The 26095-nt window shown below is 32.4% G+C and overlaps 1 protein-coding gene across 1 annotated transcript in view; it reads right to left on the bottom strand.

The window, feature by feature from the left end:
- ft (cadherin-related tumor suppressor fat) overlaps positions 1 to 25694 on the bottom strand; it is a 289702-nt gene extending 264008 nt beyond the window's left edge. Inside the window, exon 1 of the mRNA XM_088270108.1 lies at positions 19843 to 25694. Coding sequence (XP_088126234.1) covers positions 19843 to 25035 — 5193 coding nt within the window. The 5' untranslated portion in view covers positions 25036 to 25694. The remainder of the gene's footprint in view (positions 1 to 19842) is intronic.
- Between the last annotated feature and the right edge of the window lie 401 nt (positions 25695 to 26095).

Below are 26095 nucleotides of genomic sequence, written 5' to 3'. Positions count from 1 at the left end.
ACAATATAACCTAAATATGAGCATTTCAATGTTTTAGAATTAGTACATAAACCCTGAAGATGACAAGGTTCTTGTCGAAACCGATTGGATAAAATGTATCAATAAAAAGTGGATAAAACATAGTTGTTTTATTTTATAAAGTTTATAAAAAAGTATTTTAAAAGTGTTTTATTTTTTATAATGATATATATTGCATGAAAAATACTTTATTTTCTTCGACCACATCGCCACTCAAATGGTGTATCAGATTGATGCATCGATTACTTAGTCGTTAATTACATAGAAGCTACGTGATCAGTCCTGCACTTTACACTATAGAAAAATATATCCTAACCCTATAGATATGTCCTTTTGCACAAACACAATAAAAGCTTATGGTTCGAATATAAAACCACCATTTTAGAAAAAAAGTGACATTGCCCTTTTTTTCACCTGACCCATTCTACAATAAGAGACCGTATCCAACTGCTATGGAGTTGAGCTTTTATAGATACGTATTGAAAAGCTCTGAAGGAAAATATATGATTACAATTTCAACGAGCGGACAAGACATGAACTTCTCTACTATATCCTTCGTCGGCAATCTACGCGAAGGACAGATTCCTTCGTCAAAGAAATGCCTAGCTACATTATTGCAATGTTGCCAAACGAGTGAGTATTTATATAATTTTTTTAAACATTTTATAAAACGTTTTGAATATTGAAAGCATTAACTTTGTGGATTATATTGATATATTATTTCGAGAAATAATATATTTTATAAAACACTTAAAAATAATACAATTAATAAGTGAGAAGTATAAATTTATTATTATACTGGCTTTTCTAGGCCACGCGTTGCTATTAGTCTGGTTAAATGGAAAATAATGAATAGAGAATGTACACATTTTTATTAAGTATTATTTAACATTGCTTATGGGTATACAGTATTTAAGTAGCTATCAATAAGGACAATTCTTTTATATTGCGCATATTACTGTAACATTCAACGGATGGCGTTGCCATTTAAAATAACCCTATTTTTATTTATCACAGGTATAATTAAGATGCGCGTGTTTAAATGCTATGTTGCGTCAAAATGCCAAAAGCCACTTTTGTAGTACACAAAGTGAAGGATGAATGATAAAGAGAGTGTTATATTTCCATACCACAAAGTTAACAATGCTTTAAATAAACAAAATAAATTTACATTTTTATTTACATAGATCATGGACACGTAAGAGAGAATGAAAGGGAAAGGAGTATGTGCAAAATATCATTATACCCAGAATAACTGGAAATAAATCCATTAACTTATTTTGCTATTGGCGGAAATCTATACTATACTACGACATGGCGTCGGTTAATGTATAATAAAGTTTTCAGACTCGATTTTCTATGGAAACAATAAGATAAATGAAAAAGTAAAAAAATCCTTTTGGCTGATTTATTGAAGGAAAGTTTAATCAACTTGCCTTTTTGCATTACATACATTTGAGATTGAGATTTCCTTTTCTGATAAAATATATGTACGTAGAAATTTCTCACTGTGCTTATTGATGCAGTTTATTGGTGTATATTAATTAATTGTATATTATATTACTTAGGATTCCTCAACATATATTTTATAGTATAAAAAAATGCATTTTCACGAGTTCGTTTGATAACGTAATGATAAAAATATACATAAATGTATATATATTGAAAAAAAACTCTCACCACCACTAAATACTGTATATTTGAAATCTATTTCTACTTGTTCATTTGGTTTTTTTGAAAATACATGTATATTAAATATTTCAAACAATATTTCATTGCAGTTCCGATAGCAATTGTTATGTTTGAAAGTATAGGCTTTCTTCTACTGTTTTAAATTGTTTAATTTTAAAGCATAAAGTGTGGCAACATCAGCGATTCGTAAAGCGGAGGACAAAAAAGATATTTCTCTATTCAGTATAAACACAGAACACAGGTCTGAAGGATCTGGCTCAAGGAATGCGGACTGAACCAAACGCATGGGATTCGTTTCTTTTGTACCAACTTCATAAATTCAATACAGCCTACTTTATTTCATCGACACTCTTAGTGATAACCCTAGATGGTGTTTCGATAAAAAGCGTAATTGCTACGCGCAATGGACTTTGTACTTACCCCACGAGCATTATTTTATAATTGCAAAGCTTTGATAGTCAGAAAAACATCAAGTGCGTATTTATTAATAATAGGTAATAAATTCCCTAGAATTATGTTTATTCAATATCAAGCATTTTTTTGTATTTTATTTACTGAAAGATATGAAATGATGTATCAATATATACATACCTACCTATATAGAGAAATCTAAAGGAATGAAGATATTCGATTATTTTAATGCCTTGTATTTGTATAGAGAGATTATATCAATGCAAAACTGAAATAAATAAAAAAACTATTTTATATTTTACTTATAAATTGCAGTCCATAGGTCACTATTATTATGGAATAAAACCGATTTTTTTATAAAATATAGTAAAAAATATTGTCCGATTATGTAAAACACTAATCATACATTTTAGAAGATTACTTGTATCTTTTTTAATACTAGGATTTAAAAATAATAATAAATTGTTAAACAAAAATAGTCATTCCTATTTTTAAATGAAGTGTTAAGCTTGCATTTTAATTACAGTTCGCAGGCTACAGGTATACCAGACCGACCGACTTTACAAAATGGATGTTCTTTCTGATAGTCCACACACGCACTCTGAACAAAAGCTCAACTATTCTCCTAGCCTTTTGCAGGCCCTTCAACAAAGCATTCTTAGGAAATCTACCTTCTATATTCACTCGCACTGTATTCGCATACCATCTCTTTCGTCGCCCCATTCCACTTGATTCTCTCTATAACATGTATTTTTTACTGTAAAACTTTATTTCATTCGTTTCATAAAAGGAGGTGTTATGTAGTTTATTTTAAATTAGCCAAGTAAACGCGAAGCGTTTCAACACATCGGCAATTAATTAAGGTATTAATTAAGAAGCCAATCATATTATTCTTAAAATAAACTTGCGGCAGAAAATGTGATAATTAATAATTATTTTAAACTGGAATTACACAAAAAATACAATTATATTAACTTGAATGACCACTGAAGCAAAATGTATAACTCGACTTAAGAAAGTCAACATGGTATAAAATATTATAAAGGCACTTATTTAATAGTTTTCATGAAAATAAAATTATAGCTTTATTATATTGCAACTAAAAAATAGCATAAAATTAAAGCATTATTACATATGTCCGCCTCCATAGTGTAATGGTCAACACGCTCGGCTACCGTTCTGGAGGTCCGGGGTTTGATTCCCAGGGGGGTCAAATAAATATAAATGATTTTTTCACTGTAATATTTATTCAATATAACCCTGCACTGGTACCTGAAGCGGAGGGCTGATCACCTTTCCTTCATGTGTAAACGATCAAGATGACACTGCGTTTATATGAAGCAGTGCCCTATGCACCATTCGGGTGCGGATAAGGTTTTTTTTATTATTTATATTGCAAACAATTTTTTCGTATGCAAACTTTTCCAACAATCTTTTTTTGAAACAAATACTATTGATAATACACTATCCTTACTATCCATTATTTACTTTGTGTAATTTAACTTTTTTTAAACACTTATTTGTGACTTTCGGTTTCGGAAAATTATTCCATCTTCATTAATCATTACTATTGATAATCTTTAAAATGACCCGTTGTGAGGTAAATCCAATTTTAAAGTTTGCGAAAATCAATTAATTTGATTCAAGATCTTTAATCTCTAAGGATCAGTAAAAGTGTATATTAAAATAATCGCTTTTTTATATTAATTTTCATAATACGAATAAAGATGGAAATCCGAGCTTTCCGGGGATTAAGACTTGGCATTTGGCCGTCTGAAGTGATCACTTTATACACTTGTGTAACGTTTGCCATTATACCCATTATTAAATATCTTGATTGCACGATCAAGATTGTTTTGCGCTGTTTTTGGATTTCTTTCGTATGTTAGTTGTTTTTAACAGATTTTGAATTTCGACTGACGGTGGCGCCTTGAAGACATATATATAATATTGATATATATATTTTTTGACATCTCATCAAACATGAAGAAGAATATGGAAGTCTGCGCATTTCCGGGGATGACGACCATCATAGGCTGGTTTAAGTGATCATTTTACACACGTGTAACGTTCACCAATTCTACCCAATATTGAAATAATATGAAAATAACTCCTGTAATTTGAGATAATCCAGATTTAGTGAACAAATGTTTGAACACACTCAAAATTTTATATTGATATATCATCCATATAGTGGATAATCCAGTATCTGTTAGAATAAATAATAAAAGTAAAATAAATCTTATTTTATAACTATACCACATAATGAAACATTAATTCAATATATATTTTCGCTTTGCTTGACTGTAAATAAATATTACTTGCATATTAAATAAAAACATCCAACATCAGCTAATTTATCCGATAAATTAGTATTCTTTTGAATAATACGTGTGGTTTATTTTCCAGAATAAATCACCGTATTTTTTCAAACCCATAAAACAAATTTTCGATATCGTTTCCTTGAATGTCGTTCTGATAGCGGTGCGGCTTTGGTGTAAATAATATTTATATGATAGGATGAGCTTTTATTTGAATAAAACAAGTTCTTCAGTACACAGAAAAGCATTAAAGATTAAAGTTGCGCGTTCAGTTCAAGCTCCCCCGGTTCGGTAAATCACAGCGTCGCCAAAACAACGTGACACTTCTCCTTCGTCCCTCGTGGTCAGCCGAACGTTTATTATGAAATATTGCAAATTACCGCGAAGCTAACAGCAGCGGTAGGCCTAAAGATGTGGAATTCTGCAGTATTTTAACTCTAACAGTTATCCGGACCTTCTTGGAGGAGAATTTAAATCTCGGTAACATATAGGAAGGAATTATAATTTATTTGATTATTTCGGTGATTTGTTTAATTTATTTTCCAAAGTAATATATATACAAACGTATTATTTTATAAAAGGCTGTCAGAACATTTAAGTGTTTTTGTTGTATATATTTCCGGGTTTGTTAAAGATAAATTTTATTCTGATATTACTTGTCATTCCTGAATGTATTGTAGTTAATATTATATGAAACATTGAATAACTTAATAGCTCTTCCACTTTTATATTAATTGACAAACCACCGGGTGACGTTACATTATCAGTAGTCTAACGATGTCGGTACCGACGAAATACGGTCGTTTGTCAAATGAAATAATAGCGGAAAGCAGCTTTTTATATTTTTACTTACACACACACACACACATATTTACAAACTCGTATATACTACATCTTACACATTACAATAATTGTATGTTTGTGTATGTTCCTATCACTTGATTTTGGTAATCCTTCAAAAGGATCATCCCAATCTTTATTGTTCAATGTGTATTTACATCCCAAAAACAATAACGATCGATTTTATATAATTTGTTTATTAAAATACACGCTGTAAAAATATTCAACCAGATACCAATGAATATTCATTGAATACTCATTGTGGATGGTGTTCACCATTTTTTAGGTTCAATGAAAATTGGGTGTTTCCGGTTGTCAATTCAAACTCATTATCTGTAGGAAGATTTTTTTTCCAAAGTAACTTATTAATAAAAAGTACACGTATCTCCATTCACGGGGCGTTCTGCGTTTGTCTCGTGAACCAAGTATTAACTTTCTTTCGATCGGTCTGTTCCACTAATATTTATATTCTATGGCTATTGCCATCATTAATACGCCCCAAGAACTATTTTCACTCAGTGGCCAATTAGCAAACAACGCCTCGGAATAATTGTCCAATGCACTTACTTCCTTTCACTGTCAGACTCTTAATCAGGTTTGAATTCTTTAAAAATATTTATTTTTCGTTATATTCATGGTCCAGTAACCTTATTAACTGATGATTATAGGATTTTAAAAGTACGTGAATTATATCAAAATAATTCATTTATAATATCTATTGTATTCTTGCCGGTGCCCTTTACTATGACCTTAATTATATTGTATACCCCCATGTCTTTATGGGATCTTTTTTTGTATTTATATTTTTTTATATATATATATAAGTCAGAGTTTCTCGGTTTGAACCCACTCTACTACAATTTGATACCTATTTCTAATAATGAGCCGCTTAGGCTCACAGAAATAGTATGAAATTGAAATATTTTTGTAAATAATAAAAACACAAATACCTATTTCTCTTTTTTTAATAAATGAATAAAAAAAACAATTATTAAAAGTGTTAACACTGATGTTTGTTTTCTGGTTAATAAAAATTGTCTTATGAGCATTTAGGAGTTATTTTTTTATTATTTTCAGTTCGAAAATTCAAGTTGATCGTCGATCGATCTCTAATGCGTATTTTATTACTGATGTCTTTTGGAATGAAAATCGCCACATTTCTAATGAAGAAAACATCAATAATTTCTACAATTTCTAATCAATTTACACTCTTGATATAAAGTGTCCGCTTTTGCAAGATGTTATGTTATGTTGAGTAAAGTTAGTTTCTCAACGTAGACGCATAAGAATGCTACTCAATCCGTCCTTACTATACGCATGAAGTATGTGCATACGATGATCATAAAATGTGTTGCCCTATTTGTACTTACTTTTAAATGAGGAAGTGCAGTTTTATTGTGGATTTGTATGTGAAACATTGAGTTGACTTTTGCAATTGGAACCATTTTGCAAAATAAAAAAACTGTTCCCTCAGCCCATCTGTGTATAGCAGAGTTAAAAGTGAAGATATAAGAAGGAAATACTTGGCCATGAGAGGATAATTGAAAATTTCATTGATTTATTCGGCAGTCAATTGTGGTAAAACCTAACCATTTTTAATTAAAAAAATTACTAATTCAATACCACTATTTCTTAAAATCTATTATGACACGTGTTTCGGTGCATTCCGCAACATTTTCAAACACTGTATACGTAGTTTGAAAATGATGCGGAATGCATCAAAACACGTGTACCAGTAGATTTTAAGAAACAGTGGTGTTTAATAAGTAATTTTTTTAATTAAAAATGGATCATTGAAAAGACTAATAACGATCACGAAAGGTTGGTTGGATATTTGGAGTGAATGGATTACAAGAAAATGACTAACAGAGAATATTTGGCATGGGAGAAAAGAAGGACAGAAATAAATCAGAGCCTCAAATCTGGTCGTGTCAAAAGACAACGAAAGATTTTAAGATATAGTGGTTTTAGCAGAAAGTGAACATCGTGGCTTCGCAACATTCGCGACTGAACCAGGATGAGAGGAGAGGAGGACTTGTTCCGGACGGCGTAGGATCGCGAAGCCTTTGCCTTAGTGATTGCCAACGTTAGGGGGACCTAACGTTAGCGATCTTCTCTTTGCTTAGATTTTAAGTAATAATCGTATTTTAAAAGTAAAACTTCAATTAAAAATGAATTGATTTTGCCACAAAGTGACTGCCAGATAGCGATCAATTAATAAAAAATAAAAAATTATTCAGCGTATGTTTAAAATGACAGTTATTACTCATCAAAATGAATGTATCTATAGTATGGTTCATAACAATGGTTCAATATGCAGATAAAAATAATCGTCTCCATATATCACCACGTGGCTTTATTTCTTCGATATCTATTGTTTGTTAGCATTATTATCATAGGACGTATCATACACGGTAATATTTTCCGTTCGGTATTTTAAAGTTGATCCGCTAGGCACGTCTGCGGAATAAATGTCATTATAATCGCTGGTATGCGTTCCATTATTCAATAAACAGCCATCAAAAGGTTTATCACGTTCACCCGTATGATATTACTGAAATGGTTATTTATGGGTATGCCAATGAAGGCGGGGAGAAAGTGGACTTACTGTTATACTACAGCTTCCCTACCACACGAACGAAGCGATGGCACAATGATAAACTTAGATCTGCTGTTTGAACTATTATTGTGTTTACAGCTCAATTCAATACCTCCGAGTCTTATTCACTCGCTAAACTCAATATGCGGAGAAGTTTATGTATTAAATGTGAAATCAAAAACTGATTTTTTGAGTCTACTAAGATGTATTTTATTGCTTAAAAAACACATGAAAAATAAATTTTGTGACAGTTTCAGTTTTGTGACAATGTCACAAATATATTTTTATTTGTTTTTCAAACAATAAAATACGACTTAGAAGACTAAAAAAAACAGTGTTTGATTTGACATTTAGTACATAAATTAAAATAGAGTTCTATAAATTAATCCTCCGTAGTGTAATGGTCAGCACGCTCGGCTACCGTTCTGGAGGTCCCGGGTTCGATTCCCAAGGGGGGTAAATAAATTTAAGTATTTTTTTCATTGTCATATTTATTCAATACTACCGTGGACTGGTACCTGAAGCGGAGGGCTGATCACCTTTCCTTCATGTGTAAACGATCAAGATAACACTGCGTTTATATGACGCAGTGCCCTATGCACCATTGGGGTGCGGATAAGGGTTTTATTATTATTATTTATTATAAATTAAACGCCAAATCTATAAATATGCAGTCTTCAGTATTTATGTTCAAAATATCTCACAACATCGAGTATATCTAGACCACAACCCACTCATTTCTTCTTAATTTAGATACTTAATAATAACATTTTTTTTTACAACTTAATGAAATAAAATTCATGCGTTTTACGTGATTAAGAAATCCATTCACCCAGGTAAAGAAATGCAATTTAGGAGTGACTAGTTTAAGTTTCACTTTTATGTTCAAATTTCGTGCAATCACTATTTTTATACAAAAAAAGCGCAAGCACTTTCATTTATTTTATTTATTAACATTTTATTCAATCGATTTGCAAATTGATAGATATAATAATATCTCAAGCTAACTTAAATGGTATCGGTCTAGTTACACTTAAATTGTATCGACTATAAAAGTGGGCAGATAATACAATGAAAATTAATAGGATATTTCGACATTTGAAGTGAAGAAAAGAAAGGAGAAAAGTAGACTTAGGAAGAATACTGAAGGATGGATTGGTTAAAAAAAATGTAACATGTTTTTTAAATGCATAATTTTCGAAAATTATGTGAACACTTCTTAAGGTATTTTTGTAACAACATTTTGTGTGTATCCAAATACTTGTTACAAATCTGGGACTCACTTTGGAGTTATTTTTACATTTTTGACATCGCAAAATATTTCTTAATCAAATCATCTATAATTGGATTTATATAGGAGCCATCTATGGATGTTGTAAACTCAGTCATGGAACGTCATGAGATTGATCATATGACTTACGAAAATTGAGAATTTTGGTTGTGAATCATGAATGATGTGTGAATGTTACACGCGTGTAGATCACTTAACCAGACTAAGACAGATTGCAAGCCTTGTAAATATCCATACATTCATATTTTTATTTATTTTTATGGAGATGTCAAAAACGTATTTTTGTAAATCAATGCGTTAATTTTATTTTTATTTTATGATAACCGTAATATAAATCACCAAAAAAGTGTTAAAATTGATATTAAAGTATTTATATATTTTAATGTTTTTAATGTTTTATAATTTAAAAAAACCCCGATAATGACAAGGTTCTTGTTGAAACCGGTAGGTTAAAGTGTACTAATAATAAAAAAAAGTGGTTAAAACAAAGTAGGTTAGTTTCATAAAGTTCATAAAATGTGCCACAAAGTATCTGCGAAAAACATTCAAGAAATAAAATATTAAGTTTCAAATGAAAACGTACTCCTTTTTATGATAATCCTACCTATTTTACATTGTATCGATCTCTATATCTACGTAATAACTCTGCAAGATCGTTGAAAGAAGGTGACTTGGGTATATATACATATGTATAAGATAGAGCAGGCTTGATACAGCCTGCGCCGCATTACAATGGCGGAGAAAGTCAGTGCGGAATTTCATCAAGTCGCTATGCCTTCATTGTAAATATTATTTTGTTGTACAACAATTGCCGCTGTGGAACGAAATGAACCCCAGTATTCTTAAATTAACTCATTACATACAAATGTGATAAGTCAGCCAAATGCCAGGTCGTAATCCCTGGGATGCTCAGACTTCCATCTTCTTTCGTATATAAACGATAGATGTTTCATCTTATAATATTGATAGATCTTCTGTAGGGTGAATAATCTAGTGTCTGATGAGAATCAATTATTTACAATAATTCTTCAATTTCATACTGTTCATGTGAGCGTAAGCGGTTCATTATTTTTTATCAAATTGTAGTAGAGTGGGTTCGAACCCAGAAACTCTGGCTCAAGAGTCCGTGACACTAACTACGGGACCACAACACGACAAAATAATACAAAATTGTTCATTTCATATTTACCAGCATAGTATACAAAGAGATATACAATATATTCAATTTTAAACTTTAAAAAAAATTTACTTAGTAAATACCACTATTTCTTAAAATCTACTGTGACACGTGTTTCGATGCATTCCGTATCATTTTCGATCACCGAAAATTCGGTGTTTGAAAATGATGCGGAACGCATCGAAACAAGTATCACAGTAGATTTGAAGAAAAAGTGGTATTTACTAAGTAAAACTTTAATGAAAAATGTATAGATTTTATCACAAAGTGACTGCTCACTGACGATTCAGTTAATGAAATCTATAAAAAAGTGTCTACTTTCTTACTCATGATTTCGAAAACATGACTTATTTTGTAAGTAAAATATCTCATCATCAGACTGGTTACCAGTCTGATGTTGTCAAAACCTAGTCACTTGTCGTATAAAATAAAAGTCGGAAAAAAACTCTAAAAAAATTATTTGTTTTATTATATGAGATATTTTACATACACAATAAGGCTGGTCAGATAAAATATTATAAAAGTTGAAAATCTATATGGTTGTTGTTTTATTATTTAAAATGTAGTTCCACCAAGAAATATCATAACAAAACACAAGCTAATAAAATGTCTTACTTTTGCATTCAACTATAATTTTATATACATTTATATGTTTGAAACTTTGAAAGCGCTTTAAGGTTTGACAACTCGATTTATTATAATATGTACAGCTGACACCTAGTTGATTTAACACCTTTTGATACTGACATGCATTCACTGTTCTAGTGACATTAGACAATCATTGCGTAAATTAGAATATGGTATATAGTAATGGCCAGTTTAGAAATTGAAACAACTAATTTATTGCAACTGCTGATTAAAACAATGCCGGAATATCGTTTGTCGCGCTGGACTCAATGGCTCCCTGCCAGTAACTTTAAATCATTATGCATTGTTTGCAAACTTGTTGGACTCTAATGCGAGATAATATCCTTCGAGCAGCAAATGAACAATGAACGCCAACACCGTAAAGGAGGGGGTCGCAGCTGAGGTGGGTAGGCCTAGTCCTGTGAACTCAGCAATGTGTGCAGCAATGCGTGGACACTTTAAATGATGAAGTGAATAGTGTGTAGAAAAATCCATTACCTTTACGATGTGCACTCTTAGATATGTACATACAAAGATTCATGACATAGACGAACGACAAAATGTATTAAAATAATCAAAATGGAATTCGGCTTCAATTTTTTATTAGAATATAAAATAAAATTAAGGTTTTTTCATTAAGTTAAGTTTAGATTAACCTAGAACGAATAATAGAGAAAAGACGCTTAAGTAAGTATATACAAGGGGAATGTTGTTAGAAATAGAAGAATAAAGACTTGACAGGATCAACTATTTCAAATACTAAGATACAGTACAAGAAGTGGTCGAAATAACCGGCATGTATGTTTAAGGAACTGCATGGTGTGTAATAGGCAAAGAATGTTTGCTAAGTTGGAGTTGTGTGGCGTTTGATCGTCTTTAGCTACCGCAATGGGGAAGGAACGTGATGGGTAATTATATTTATTTTTTAATTTTATTACGTAAATTATTACACAATTAAATATATTGAATGATTCGAACACAAACAATCTTATGACGGTGATATGACGTAACCAAAATGACTTTATTTTATGGTCCTGTGAACGCTGCGCGTGCAATAATTTAGGAATGTTTTACTTCACTATGCGGAATACATCGTGAATTAATTTTAATGGGTATTAAAAATACATTTAAATCTCCGCAAATTTGCGTTTCATCGAACTGCGATCGTTGATTAAATAATAATATTTCATTTCGAATACCGCATTCGATGTAAAGATTTGATAAAAACTGGTTAAAACTATAAAATGACGATTAAAATTTGCAGTCATATTCGACTTTAGATTTTAAAAAATATGCATAAAAAATAATTGACTCGCTTTTCAGGAGCGCATAAATATTCATTATGCAAAAATCATTTCGGGCATTTCAAAAGCCCGCAGGTGGTAATGACCACAGCCGAGCCTGAAATATTTTATAAGTCCCTTCATCGTAACATTCTATGAGTTTCTTATTCTGTTTATGTTTGATTCGTATTTAATGGTCGTAACTGCTTATTATCAGAGGATATACCAAATTCAACAAAAATCTTAAGCTACCTTCCTACTTTGTAGTGCGTATCATAAAACTTCTGCATCCCATTAAATGAATTATTTCCGGAATATTTGTAAATAAATATTTCAATAAAATTTGTATTCGATTAAAAAATTAAAGATAATTGAATTTCTTATAAAATTTACAATATTTGTAGCGTTCATATCCTGCTGTGCCCATGATGTAATTATTAGCGTTCTTTATTATTGGGTTCATTTGATCTTTAATTTTTCGATTTTTGGGATTTTTATTTTCATTCTTATTTTTTTCATAATCAAAGTGGACTCGTTTTTTTTACTATAAATATACAGTTGGCATTAATGTGTCATTTTTACTAATTTTTCTACATTAAAATCACTATCCACTATACAATTACAAACTTACAAAATTACAATAATATAGATAATACTGAGACAGAGATCAATGCCAAGGAATTTGAATACATTTAAATACTATATAGTTTTATCGAGCGGGCTATAAATGTGAATTCATCGTTTCGATAATTGTTCTCTTTCTTTTGGCAGCTGTAGTGCCTCAGAATCAAAACTCAAAATTTCAAATTCTACATAAATTAGGAAAAAAGTGTAAAATTATTAAACGTAGCGTTACATGTATATCCACTTATCTTAGTCAATATCAAAGTTTGCATCAGCTTATGTCATCCAATGATTTGAGAAATAATTAATATTATGTTTCCATACAAATAATAATATATGATTGCTTAAACCACCAAATAACCATATTCGATCCTCTTCATTCACATCTCAAAAGCTCGTTAATCTATGTTGGGATATCAATAAAAACAGAATAAAAAATTACGTTATTTGTAATTAATGACAATAATTAGAGACTCTTGTATATATTTCTGAAACTCAATTTTTGTAAAACATGAGTTTTGATTCTTAGAAAGTCGTATATTTATTTATTTAATGTACATATTATGCCCAGTGGAATAATGAAAATGTGCAGTGCAATGACTTGAACCAAAAAATTAAAAAAAACTTTTAGTAATATTGTAAAGCTGAATGACAATCTTTATATTGTTTTCAGTATAATATAAAGAGTAACAATATAATGATTGCAATCAAATATTTTTACACATTTTTTTATTTAAAAATCTTATCATACAACATAATTAATACTCTAAAGTTTGTGTATTATGAATGTAATGAAATGTTTATAATTAATCTTGCTATTCAAAGGTAGAGTTTTCGAAGCCTGTTTATATATTTCGCATAATTTTAAACCTCGCGTGAAACTTATTTCCTTTTGACAGAAGTGAATGATAATTATTTGCCTGGTTCATTAGTGGAAGACGACGTGGAAGGATGAGACAGTAAGAAAGGGGAAAGGAGAATGAGGAAGGAAAGGGCAGGGTGACGGGAATTAAGGTGAGGCGGGGGGAGGTTAGAAGGGCAGGAGGTGCGCAGGCGAGAAACGGGCGCTAATAACGAGACGGGAATGCAAATGATACAAAACTGCAAGAATTCGGAGTGCAATAAAGAAGGAATGCTCCCAGTTGGTTCCTGCCAATTCCTGTGTTACCACGTGGTTTGATTTGCAGTCAAACTTACTCATAATTCAGGGGTTGAATGTAACCCATATAACGGAAGCATGTTTCATAGTAAACCGGTGAGATAACCATTCGAAAAATGTATTATTTATTGATTTGGCATTAACTTTATGGAATGGTATACTGATTATTAAAAACACTTGTATTAAACCAACATTTTATTAGTATGTAGTCTAAATACATGTATTTAATTTTTAATATTTAAAATATAAATTTATATACTAACGCAACGTGTATCTTTGAGCTGAGAGTTAAGAAAAAAATTGTTTTAAGAGGTGTGTTGGTAAACTTCGAGTTCAAAGTTTTTCATCAATTGGTTTGTAGATAAACAGATTAACTGATTTATTTGGGATGATTTAAGTCTTGTTCTGACATTTTACGATATATAACGAAACCACAGCCATTCTCGTATAGCTTTTTACACTTTTTTATAGTGACCTGAATTCGTTGTTACTGACATCATCAGACTGCTGCCTTAAATAAAAGTGGAAAAAGCTGTAAGGTTGCTTTATTTGGATTAAGTTCAATTTTTTGAAAATAAATAAATAAATAAATAAATATTTACATAAATAAATATATATATATATATATATATATATATATATATATATATATATATATATATATATATATATATATATATATATATATATATATATATATATATATATATATATATATATATATATATATATATATATATATATATATATATATATATATATATATATATATATATATATATATATATATATATATATATATATATATATATATATATATATATATATATAAAACCTGTGTTAAAAATATGTAGCTCTACTGTTAATTATAGATATTCAAAATCTGATGAAGATTTATTCCATGATAAAGAGACTGCAACAGCGACTGCGAGGACCCTGAAGCTATTTTATGTTGCAGTGAGATATTAAAATGTGAATATGAAAAAATACCATAATAATGTGAATATAATCATTAATTGCATTATAAAAATAGAGTAAGGTATTGCATAAAGCGTATAAAATAGATCGGAAGATCGGGCAACTAATGATTTTCCAATTTGCTTATGTCATAAACTATTTAATGATTTCCAAGAATATGTACTTAAAGCTTTTTTATGCGATGTGCAAGATGAAGCATCTAAAGCGAGTCGAGTGGATGAACCTTCATCGCTTCACTTTTTCGCCGTGTCTGAATTTCGCCCCAAGCCATAAGATGTCTAGTAGTTAAATGAAGGTATGTACCTATTGTTGAGGTTGAAGAATTCAAGGCATAGGAGTAATACCTTTTCATAGTGGATACTGCGATGAACTCAAACTCTCATGTTATAGGAATATTCTGTACTTGCATCAATCAAAATACCCTCTGCAATAAGACATCGGTTATTGTATTCAGTGGTTTTTCGTAAGTAACCATAAGTGTATTTTGCTAAAGATGGATTTTTGGCATTTAGACTAAAGTTTTCAAAAATTTAATTTAATTTTAAGAATAAATAGTAAAGCTAGTGACAGTATTTTTTAACGTGCCAAATTTTTCAAACGTTTTGAATAGTTTAACAGCAACCAAAAACTTTATCGAATATCTATTTATACGTAAAATCTAAAACTATATAAATTGACTGCTTCGGGACTCTTGTAATCTCATAAAATAATTTAAACAAAATCAAATAATTTTTGCGGAATATTTTCACAAATATAATAAATAACTTAGTATAATATGAACCATAGTAATAAGTACTTGATCATAATAACTGGAACCCAGTTTTGTGTTTATATTTTTCTAGATACTCTTATATTAACCCTTTTCAAAGACTGTTGCATATAAACTGCTTAAAAAACGCATTAGGTACACTAGAATTGATTTAAAAATGCCATTTAAATTAGTGGATTCCTCGATATTCTCAATATATTATTTTTAATACTTAAATTGAGTTGTTCTCGAGAAATTTTATCACATATTTAGATCAGAACCTTTTTTTATAAAAAAAAATCGAAATACTTTTCGCAAATGCTCTTTGGCCACTCGTTTGTTCAGAGTAATGGATTTTCCGGTTAAATAAACCAGTTTCGGCACCAAAAATACATTAGCAATTAATAAAGCAATTAACAAATTCTTTAGATAAACTATGCACGTATGCTTATTGAGAGCATGCGCATACCTTACGAAGCAGATAAGTTGAATAAAAAGGGGGATTTTATATGTTTATTTATTATCTCCTTTATAGTGTAAAATACAGCATAAATTTACTATACCTTTTTTACCATCTGGCTTATTTCGCATTAACATTTTTTTTTGTATATTTTAAACGCGTTTTATTTATCCATAAGTCAATTTCTTTCAATAAAAAATAATAATAACTCACGTAAAAGACTACATTGGAGTTTATTATTGAAAACACGACTAGTTTCGAGAACTACAGATATTCTCATCGTAGTTCTCGAAATTTGTATGTTTCCATTAATCAAATCAAAGCGATCTTACAATTTATTTTAAATTGTATTTTATAGTTAAATCATTTTATTCCACTTGAATTACATATATTTTTAAAATTGTAAAACATTAACTGTAAAGAAATATTCATAAATAATTTCTATAGAATAATTCCGCACATCGTCCTGTACACACATCAAAAATGTATTTTATTTGAAATAAAATAATATCCATGTTCCTCAAAAATATATTTTTTTAATACATATTTTTAAAAAATGTTTTATTTTTGCATAGTACATAAACTAGAGAGTTAGAATGTGATTTTATTTTATTGCATCCTCAATAAGTAAAAAATAAGCTGGTAATATTTTTTAAAACTCCAAATCTAGTATGTCACATGAAAATGTCGGTATCGGCTAAAATAGTAAAACGTAGATTTACCTGATTTATAAAATATTTCAATGTCATATGTAAAATTCGAACGAATATGTTTTTACATACATATCTTTGATATGATTTTACAGTATCGGTTAAAGAAAGTTAAACTTTTACTTAAAACAGGCTTGAAGTATTTTAGAAGGTTTGCTGGAGGCTCCGGGTATTTTTACAAATGTTTTGTGTTTATTTTTGCAATGAACAACACTTTATGCGTAAATATTCAAGAAACATCCTACTGAAAGATGTATCCTGCATCCGCCCACTCGAAAAGAAGATTATCGTATTACCACACAAGAGTTTTGCACGTGAACCCGCGAGACGCTATTGTGTAACTTTTATATATAAACCTTGTATATTATAATATTGTAACAATGCGCGCTAATTGAAGACAGAGCACCAACAGGCGCCATTTGCATAACAATTCTCGTGACAATGTCGCGGGGAAAATAATGCATCTTTGGTCTGGCTCTTGATTTACTGCCTGATAAAGGCAGGACACGTACGAAAAAGATTTACAAATGTTTATCTTTAAATTTATATATATTTATATCACATATGTAGTTTAATATTTTAATTATACATTTCCGTATTTCACAAAAGCTCCTCTTTATGAGATTTTTAAAAAATGTTAATTATTGAGAAAATAACGAGAAAAGACAGCATGTTCAAATTGTTATTTTATAATATTATTTTTCAAAAATAAAGTTTCATTTTGATGAATATGTAATATTACTAGTTCGTATGAAGATGTTAGAAGGTATTAAAAATAAGAACTAACCCACTCAAATCTAAAAATAATAATAAATTATTGGGCATTAAAAAATAACAATTGCGTATTTAAATAGCCAAGTTAAAACTTCAACAATATTAAAATTAATGTGGTATTACTAACTTGTTGAAACTTTTCATCAATTGATTCAGCAGTAACTTTCAGGTAATATAATATTTATCCATTGCAAAATTTACTTTAACTTAGTAAGTATTTTTCGAATACTACCTAACATATTTACTCGTATTATCAAAACCACAATACTAATTTTAATTTTGCTTAACTAAGCTTTGCTTTATCATATTAATATTTGAGACAGATTTTTTAAAATTAGGTAGCTTGATATTGTTCGGGTGTGTAATAATATTTTATTTAATTAATTGTTTATTTTTTTAAAGTAATCAATATAATGTATATTTTTAGATCTTTTTTTTATTTCGAAAATTATCGATATTGCTTGATATTAATGATAATTTCATCGTTATTTTGTGTATTTCAGAATTAAATTTATTATAAAGTGTCGACATTATTTGGGTTTCATGATATTTTTAAAGTTATCATCTATATTTTGAATATCAGTTTTTTTTCATGCATTGATTTTGTTTGGCAGTAATGATATTAAATCATTATTGTGTGTATTTGAATACCAGAAATTTTTAAACCTTAAAAATATATTAGTCCAAAAAAATTTTTTGGATTTGAACGAATTAAAATCATGATAAATGAACAAAAACTTAGAAAAACGTTTCAAAAATATTTTATGTATCAAGTTTTAAATCAAACATAGATTTTTTTGAGTCTACTAAGTTGTATTTCATTTTTAAAAAATACACAAATTTTAATATTGTTACAATTGTTTCGCCTAGTAATGGCATTGTATCAAGTTTTAAATCAAACACGAATGACATTCGTTTGAAAATGCCATAACAAGGCGGAACAATTGTCACAATATTAATTTTTATGTGTTTTTTAATAAAATATAACTTAGTAGACTCAAAAATCTGTTTTTATTTAAGAATTCATATTTTATTTTATTAAAATTAAACACTTGAATAATCCACTTTATCAATTTATCAATTAGTGTTTAATTTTAATTAATTAATTAATTTAATTAGTGTTTACACTTTATCAATTAGTCTTTAATTTTAATAAAATAATCATGTCATTCCGAATCAATAAATAATAAAAATTCATACATAAATTAAAATCGAGTTCTACAAATTAAACGCCAAATCAAAATTATAATTTATTTAACATTTGGATTAAGTTTCAAAATAAATTGTTCCTGAAAATATTTTTTTTCATTTAATATACGATATAACAATAGCTTAACAGTACATATGTACTGTTAAGCTTACACATGTAAGTAGAAAAAATCGATCAACTTACATACATTAATTAAACATACTAATTGAATAAACCGTACCAATACAATATTCCCGTATCAGTACAATGTTGTATTAGGTTCAATGTATTTTAATAAATATGTTATATTTCATACTCCTCAATTATTTCGATTGTAAATCAAGCTGTGGTCGTGCGCATCACTTCTTTCGTGGCGCTATAAGCCGCAATATCTATGTAGAGTATGTAAACTCGAGGGAAGCGTCGATGTAGGCCTCAGCCAATCAATTCTCAACAATGAATAATATTTCCATTTTATGAGACAATTCGAGTTATTGTTACGATTTGTTTGAATAGAGCCCGGCAAAGTACTAGCAATTTATTACTTTACTGGCAAATATAAATACGAGTATGTAAGAAACCTTAATGTACAAAATAACGTAACCCGACGTTACGAAAAATATAAAATCAAAAAATACGTCATATATTATAAGTATCCAATAGTAAAATGAGCCCTTGAACTTTAAGTTTTGAAATAACTTGAAAACTGAAGTACAAATTCGACCTACAGAAAATTTTCCTATTTTTTAATGTAATAAAAAATCACGCAATGGCAATGATAATACCCGTATACATATCTACTATAATTTGCAACTAGTAAGTTTTGAATGAATAATCTCGATTCAATATTCTGCAATTCTTGTTATTATTTACTCTTAAAAATACACACGTTCTTTGAGGATATATATGTTTTCATATTAAAATATTTGATTTCCAATTACCTTAGCACTAGAAGTCCGTATGGTACCGGTGACAGCTATTGCGTACACCTCCACATTGTAGAACGGTGCAGCTTCTCGATCCAATGGCGCTGCTGTGGACAAAATGCCCAGACGAGGGTCGATATCGAATAGTCGATCAACCTGCTTTCTTCCATCTGTTACATTAGTCACATAGAACTCTACTTCGGCTCCCTCGAGTCGAGCGCGCACTGTTAGAATACTTGTCCCGGCCGCTTCATTTTCATACACGCTTCCTTCCATAGAAGGACTTTCGAATACGGGACCTAGGCCTGATGGCCCTGTAGAGATGACAGTTATATAGTCATCCGTACTACGCCTCTCACTTTGAACCGCCTCATCTGTCGCTTTTACGGCTAGCCGATACCGAGGCTCGGCTCTTCCACCCGATCTACGCAAGGACAAAGCACCCGAACTTCTATGTAAGCGGAAAAGCTCCGTATTGCCGGAAACCAATTCGTAAGTGACTAAACCGTTGGTACTAGAGTCCAGATCCCTGGCGAAAACATTCATTATTACCGTCCCGTCTCTGGCTTGACCAACCTTAGCGTCTTGAGTCGGAAGCACAGCGGCATTCATAGAAACAAAAATAGGAGCATTGTCGTTTATGTCTTCCACAATTACTGTAACAAGTTTTTCAGCGGAAAGTCGAGCTGATTCTGGTTGTGCACGATCAGAAGCGACGACAGTTAATCGGAACGTATCGATTGTTTCTCTATCTATCGGTAGTAATGTATGAATAACACCAGTAGCTGCATTTATCCCAAAATGACGATTAGAATCATCTGGCTCTTGATGGGCTATAGCGTAAGTAACCTTTCCATTTATACCAGAATCCGGATCTTCTGCTGTGACAGTGACAATAGGTGTATGAACTGGTATCCCTTCGCGGATTTGTCGAACAATTGCCGTGTTAGGAAAACTTGGGGGGTTGTCGTTGGCGTCTATCACAGCGACGGAAAATAGTATAGTTGTCGATAGACGTGGATTTCCACCATCCGATGCCGTAATATTTAAAACGTACGATGTCAAGTCTTCGTAATCTAAAGGTTTATGTAAAAACAATATTCCCGTTAGTGAATCTACACTAAATGAATCTTTTCTATTACCCGAGGAAATAGAAAAAGTTATTTCACTGTTTATGCCTAGATCTGCATCAGTTGCTTTGAATTGCATCAACTCTGTTGTCACTGGTGTTGTTTCTTTCACTGATATTCTCGATTCTGTTTGCGTGAACTCTGGTGCATTATCGTTTTCATCCAATACTTCAACGACAACAACCGTTGATGAACTGAGACGTTGCTGTAGGCCAGCATCATGGGCAACGACTGTTAATTCGTATTTTGGAACAGATTCACGATCCAATTGCTTAGCTAGTGATAGTTGACCGGTCGCTTCATCGATCGTAAATTTTCCTTCATCATTTCCTTCATTGAGAGAATAAAATACATCACCATTTAAACCCTCATCAGCGTCAATTGTGTATACTCTTACAACTTGAGTTCCTATTGGAGATCCTTCGGATATTTGAACTTTATATGGTGTTCTAAGGAATTTAGGAGGATTATCATTCACATCCGTAATAAAAATGTTTACTTTTACTTTATCTCGAAGTTTGGTCATTCCATTATCTGTGACTGTTGCTTCCAAAGAAATCAGATTTTGGCCCGTCAACGTCATGAGCGCTTCTCGATCGAATACGTGTAAAGTTTTTATAAAACCGTTTCTTGGATCGATTGCGAAATCGGTTTGTGCGCTCGATAAAGAAAATATTAATTCTGCATTTCTTCCAATGTCACGGTCTGTGGCCAGTAATTTTCCAACAAAGGAATCAGGTGGCTCATTTTCTCGAATACTAAAAGTGAATGTCGAATTTGTAAATTCAGGGCTGTTATCGTTTTCGTCAATGACATGAATAACCACGGGTACTTGTGAACTTCTAGGGGGGTTCCCTTGGTCACTAGCAGTTACTGTTAGTGAATAATAATCTTTATCTTCTCTATCGAGAGGACTTTTGACATAAAGATACCCATCTGGAAATATTCCAAATTTTCCTTCAGCATTGCCCTCTGAAATATAATAAGTTACTCTTCCATTTAGTCTTAAATCTGTATCCGTTGCAGAAAGGGCAAAGAATCTTTCATTTACTGGGGTCGATTCGAGTAATGAGGTTTCATAAGATGTGTGATCAAAAACTGGAGTATGGTCATTAACGTCTTCTACCATAACGATGATTGAATGCTTTGAAGATAATGGTGGACTACCTCCATCACTAGCCGTCACTTCAATTGACAATGTTGTACCAGGTTCAGATCGTATTGGTCTATTCAAATAAATAACTCCAGTTGCTTCTGAAATTCTGAACTGTTCATCCAAATTGTATGTCAGTGAATAAGTCACTGTACTATTTATACCAGAATCTCGATCTCTAGCTCTTGCAAAATATATTTCCTGCCCCACTGCCGTATTTTCCGGAATACGCACTTCATCCTTGTCTTTTGGAAATACTGGATGATTGTCATTTACATCTAATACGGATATATTCACAATGGTTTTTCCATATGCTAGTCCCGATCGAGCGACTACGGTCAAACTGTACATCATTTTGTCTTCACGATCAATATTACTTGCAGTTGTGATGCGGCCGGTATGCTCATCAATTTTGAATACGTGTTTTATATCACCATAAATAATTGTATAAGTAATAGTATCGCTAAAACTTCTTACACGCACAATTCCTACTTCTCTGCCTATATGAGCGTTATTTTTTCCACTATCTTCTATGATTTGAAGATCATACCCTCCATATGGATCAAACACCAACTCTTCCATATACGATTCTTTTATAATATCTACTACAGCATCTTCAACAGCCCTTCTTTCACCTCGATCTTTTGAGGAAATTGTAAGTTTATAAAGAGGTTTTTGAACATTTCTTAAATTTCCTTGAAGTGTTATAACACCACTCCATTTATCAACAGAAAATAGTCCTTCACCACCACTTTCCAAATTGTATATAATAATTGCATTATCGCCATCATCCATATCAGATGCTGATATTTTCAATAAGGAAGTACCTTTAGGCATATCGTCGGCGACAGTTAGAAAATACCTTTGCGGGTAAAACTCTGGGCTATTATCGTTAATGTCTTGAACGCTCAGAAAAACGGTTGCGGTTGACGACTGAGGAGGAAAACCTTGGTCTTTTGCTATGACATGAATTTCATACTCTGATATTTTTTCACGATCCAATTGCAACTTTGTAGTGAGTTGACCAGTTAAAGAATCTAGAGCAAAAGTATCGGGATATTTTTGCTGTACATCTGATTGCAAAGTGTACGTAACTGAACCATTCGTTCCCTGATCGTGATCTGCTGCGGTAAGCATTGCTACAAGAGTGTGAGGTGGAGTATTTTCTGATAAACTTACATTTATAAAAGTTTGAGAAAATTGAGGAGCTTCATCATTCTCATCCAAAATTGTAACTTTGAGTTGAGTATATGCCCATTTAGGATTTGGACCACCATCACGAGCAGACACTTTAAGCTCAACAGTCCCTTGAACTTCTCTATCCAAAGCAGCACGTGTTGTGATGAGACCTGAGACAGTATCGATTGCAAACCATTGGTTGTCATTTCCAGATGTGAATGCATAAAATATTTCGGCATTAACTCCAGAATCTTCGTCAGTTGCCGTAATTCCAGCTACATAAGTTCCCGGTGGTGCGAGTTCACTCAAGATCGTGGAATATTCAGACTTTTCAAATACTGGTTCGTGATCATTCACATCGTTCACGTGAATAATAAGAAATGCAGTCGCTGTTCTAGGCGGAGTACCTTTATCCGTAGCCACTACACTCAAATTGTATTTGCTTATTTCTTCCCTATCTAATACACCATTAACGCGCACAATATCAAAGCTCGGGGTGTATTCTAAACGAAAGTGATTCAGTTCGTTACCAGAAATAATTTTTATTTCTGTGTCACCGTTGAGTCCTTCATCCACATCTACGACTGACATCGCTGCAACAACGGAACCATTAATCGCATTTTCATCAACTGTTGCAAAGTTTGCAGTTGCTGGAAAATACCGAAATTTAATAACTGGATCATGATCATTTGCATCCACTAGGTTGACAGTTACATAAGTTCGACCATCTTGTCTGGGTGAACCATGATCTCTAGCAAACACAGTAAAAACACAACTTTTTGGACATGAACTTCCGTGACGAGCGATGGTTTGACAATTTTGCTGGGGACAGTTTAAAATTTCTGTAGTAGATATCACTCCTAACTCCGGATCTACGGTAAACTGTCTTTCTGTATCGGCTAAGTAATATGTAATTTTACTGTTGTCACCTAAATCACTATCAGTAGCAGTTACTTGAAGCACTGGTGTACCGGGTGGCACGCTTTCGTTTAAAGATACAATGTAATCGCTGTGATCGAAAATTGGTGGATTATCATTCACGTCTAAAATAGTCACATTAACTTGAAGAAAGCCACGTTTTGGAGGATCACCACCATCACGAGCAGAAATGTTTAAAATATAAAATCCTCGAATTTCTCTATCCAACTTTCCAGTCGTTTCCAAGTGTAAATATGATGTTTCACCGCTGGGATTAGCAGTGAGGGCTAAACGAAATTTGTCATCGTGGTTTCCTTCGATTATTTTATAATCATCAGAAACTCCATTCGCCCCAGTATCCTTGTCAGTAGCAGCATCTAGGAGTAAACGCGTTCCAGGCCCCGAGCTTTCAGAAAATGCAACTGCAATGCTGGATTCTGGAAACTCCGGCGGATTGTCGTTCACATCCGTAACCATTATCCTCACTTCAATTGGATATGTCGGCTGACTGGACAAAACCACGAGATCGTATCGGTCATTTTCCAGAACTTCTCTGTCCAACACGGAATCTGTTCGTATTTCTCCAGTGTTTGGATCCAAGGTAAATTCTGAAGGAGGTTCGTTGAAGCGGTAAGTGAAGCCTGGTTTGGTGGGAATGTATCCCACGGGAGAGCCACGGGGCCTCCCTTCGGGAATTTCTAGCGTTACACGGGTGTCCACCGCCCGGGATTGCATCTGCGGCGACAGCGGCGGCAGGGGCGGCGCGGGTGGCGGCAGGCCTGTACCCAGACCCACCACCGCCAGCAGCAGCAGGCACCCTCGCAGCATCTGTGACGCTATCGACGGCAGGCTAGAGCCACGACACGCTCGCTCATGTTTATCCCGATGGTTCTGTATATATCACTGTTCGATCGCGGAAACTCGCGCTAGAGACGATCGCTCATACCGCACGCGCGAGACTTGTAAGAAATTTCACGAGATACCACGCGACTCAGCCTCCCGGACCGCGGGGGCGGCGGCTGGAGACACCGCGGGGTGAAGCGGGGAGCTCGGGAGTGAGCGCCTCGTGTGTGTTGTCCCGCTCTCACAACATGGCGGCTGACCGCCCGCTTCCGCGAAATCACTTATATTTTCTTTTATTAAAACTGTGTCACGAGAAATTATAAAACACAATCGAGAGATAAGAATTGGTTCTTAACGATCAAAAGTCCGCGAGAACTCGGGACGAAAGTCTCGAGTCACGGCAACGCAGATTCCGGAGCACCATCCGCCGCGCACGCAACACTGTCATAAATATCGAATACAATTAACTAAATACCGAGCCCGGATTGGCGAGACCGACAACGAATATCGAAAAAGAACTTCAGCAAGCCGTAGGTAAATTTAAATAGTACTTTATCATTCACTTTCGGGGTGTTTTTGAAAGATAAAATAAAACTTTCGGCTGGCGTAAACAATCGAGAGACCACGAAACCGCGCTCGCCTTGCTGTCGTGGGGACAGTCACCCGGGCACTGCGATCCGAGCGCTGCCTCCCTACCCGGCCCCCTCCTGCGGAGCCTGCCCCCTCCCCCCCTCCCTGCACTAACACTGATTAGGCCGTGTTATCCCGGCACGAAGGCAACACGCGAAGGCTTTCATGCCGAGGGATGAGGCCGAAAGCTCATCTCATATTGCACTATTTTATTGATAAATAGAAACCTGTTCATTACACGAATTCTTCAGCAGAATAGCAAGTTAACAATGATATGTATTTAACAATCTCACTTATAAGTTGTAGGTATTTTAAGAAATTTATATATTACTACAGTTTAAACAGAATTATATATATATATATATATAATTATAATTTCTTTATTATTTATACATTAAATTATTGAATGTTTAGG

The sequence above is a fragment of the Brachycentrus maculatus genome, unplaced genomic scaffold (genome assembly GCF_059751285.1).
Source record: "Brachycentrus maculatus isolate JH-2025_06_01 unplaced genomic scaffold, ASM5975128v1 h1tg000372l, whole genome shotgun sequence".
Lineage (NCBI taxonomy): Eukaryota > Metazoa > Arthropoda > Insecta > Trichoptera > Brachycentridae > Brachycentrus > Brachycentrus maculatus.
Note: the sequence above shows the minus strand (reverse complement) of the source record. Positions and strands in the feature narration are given on the sequence as shown.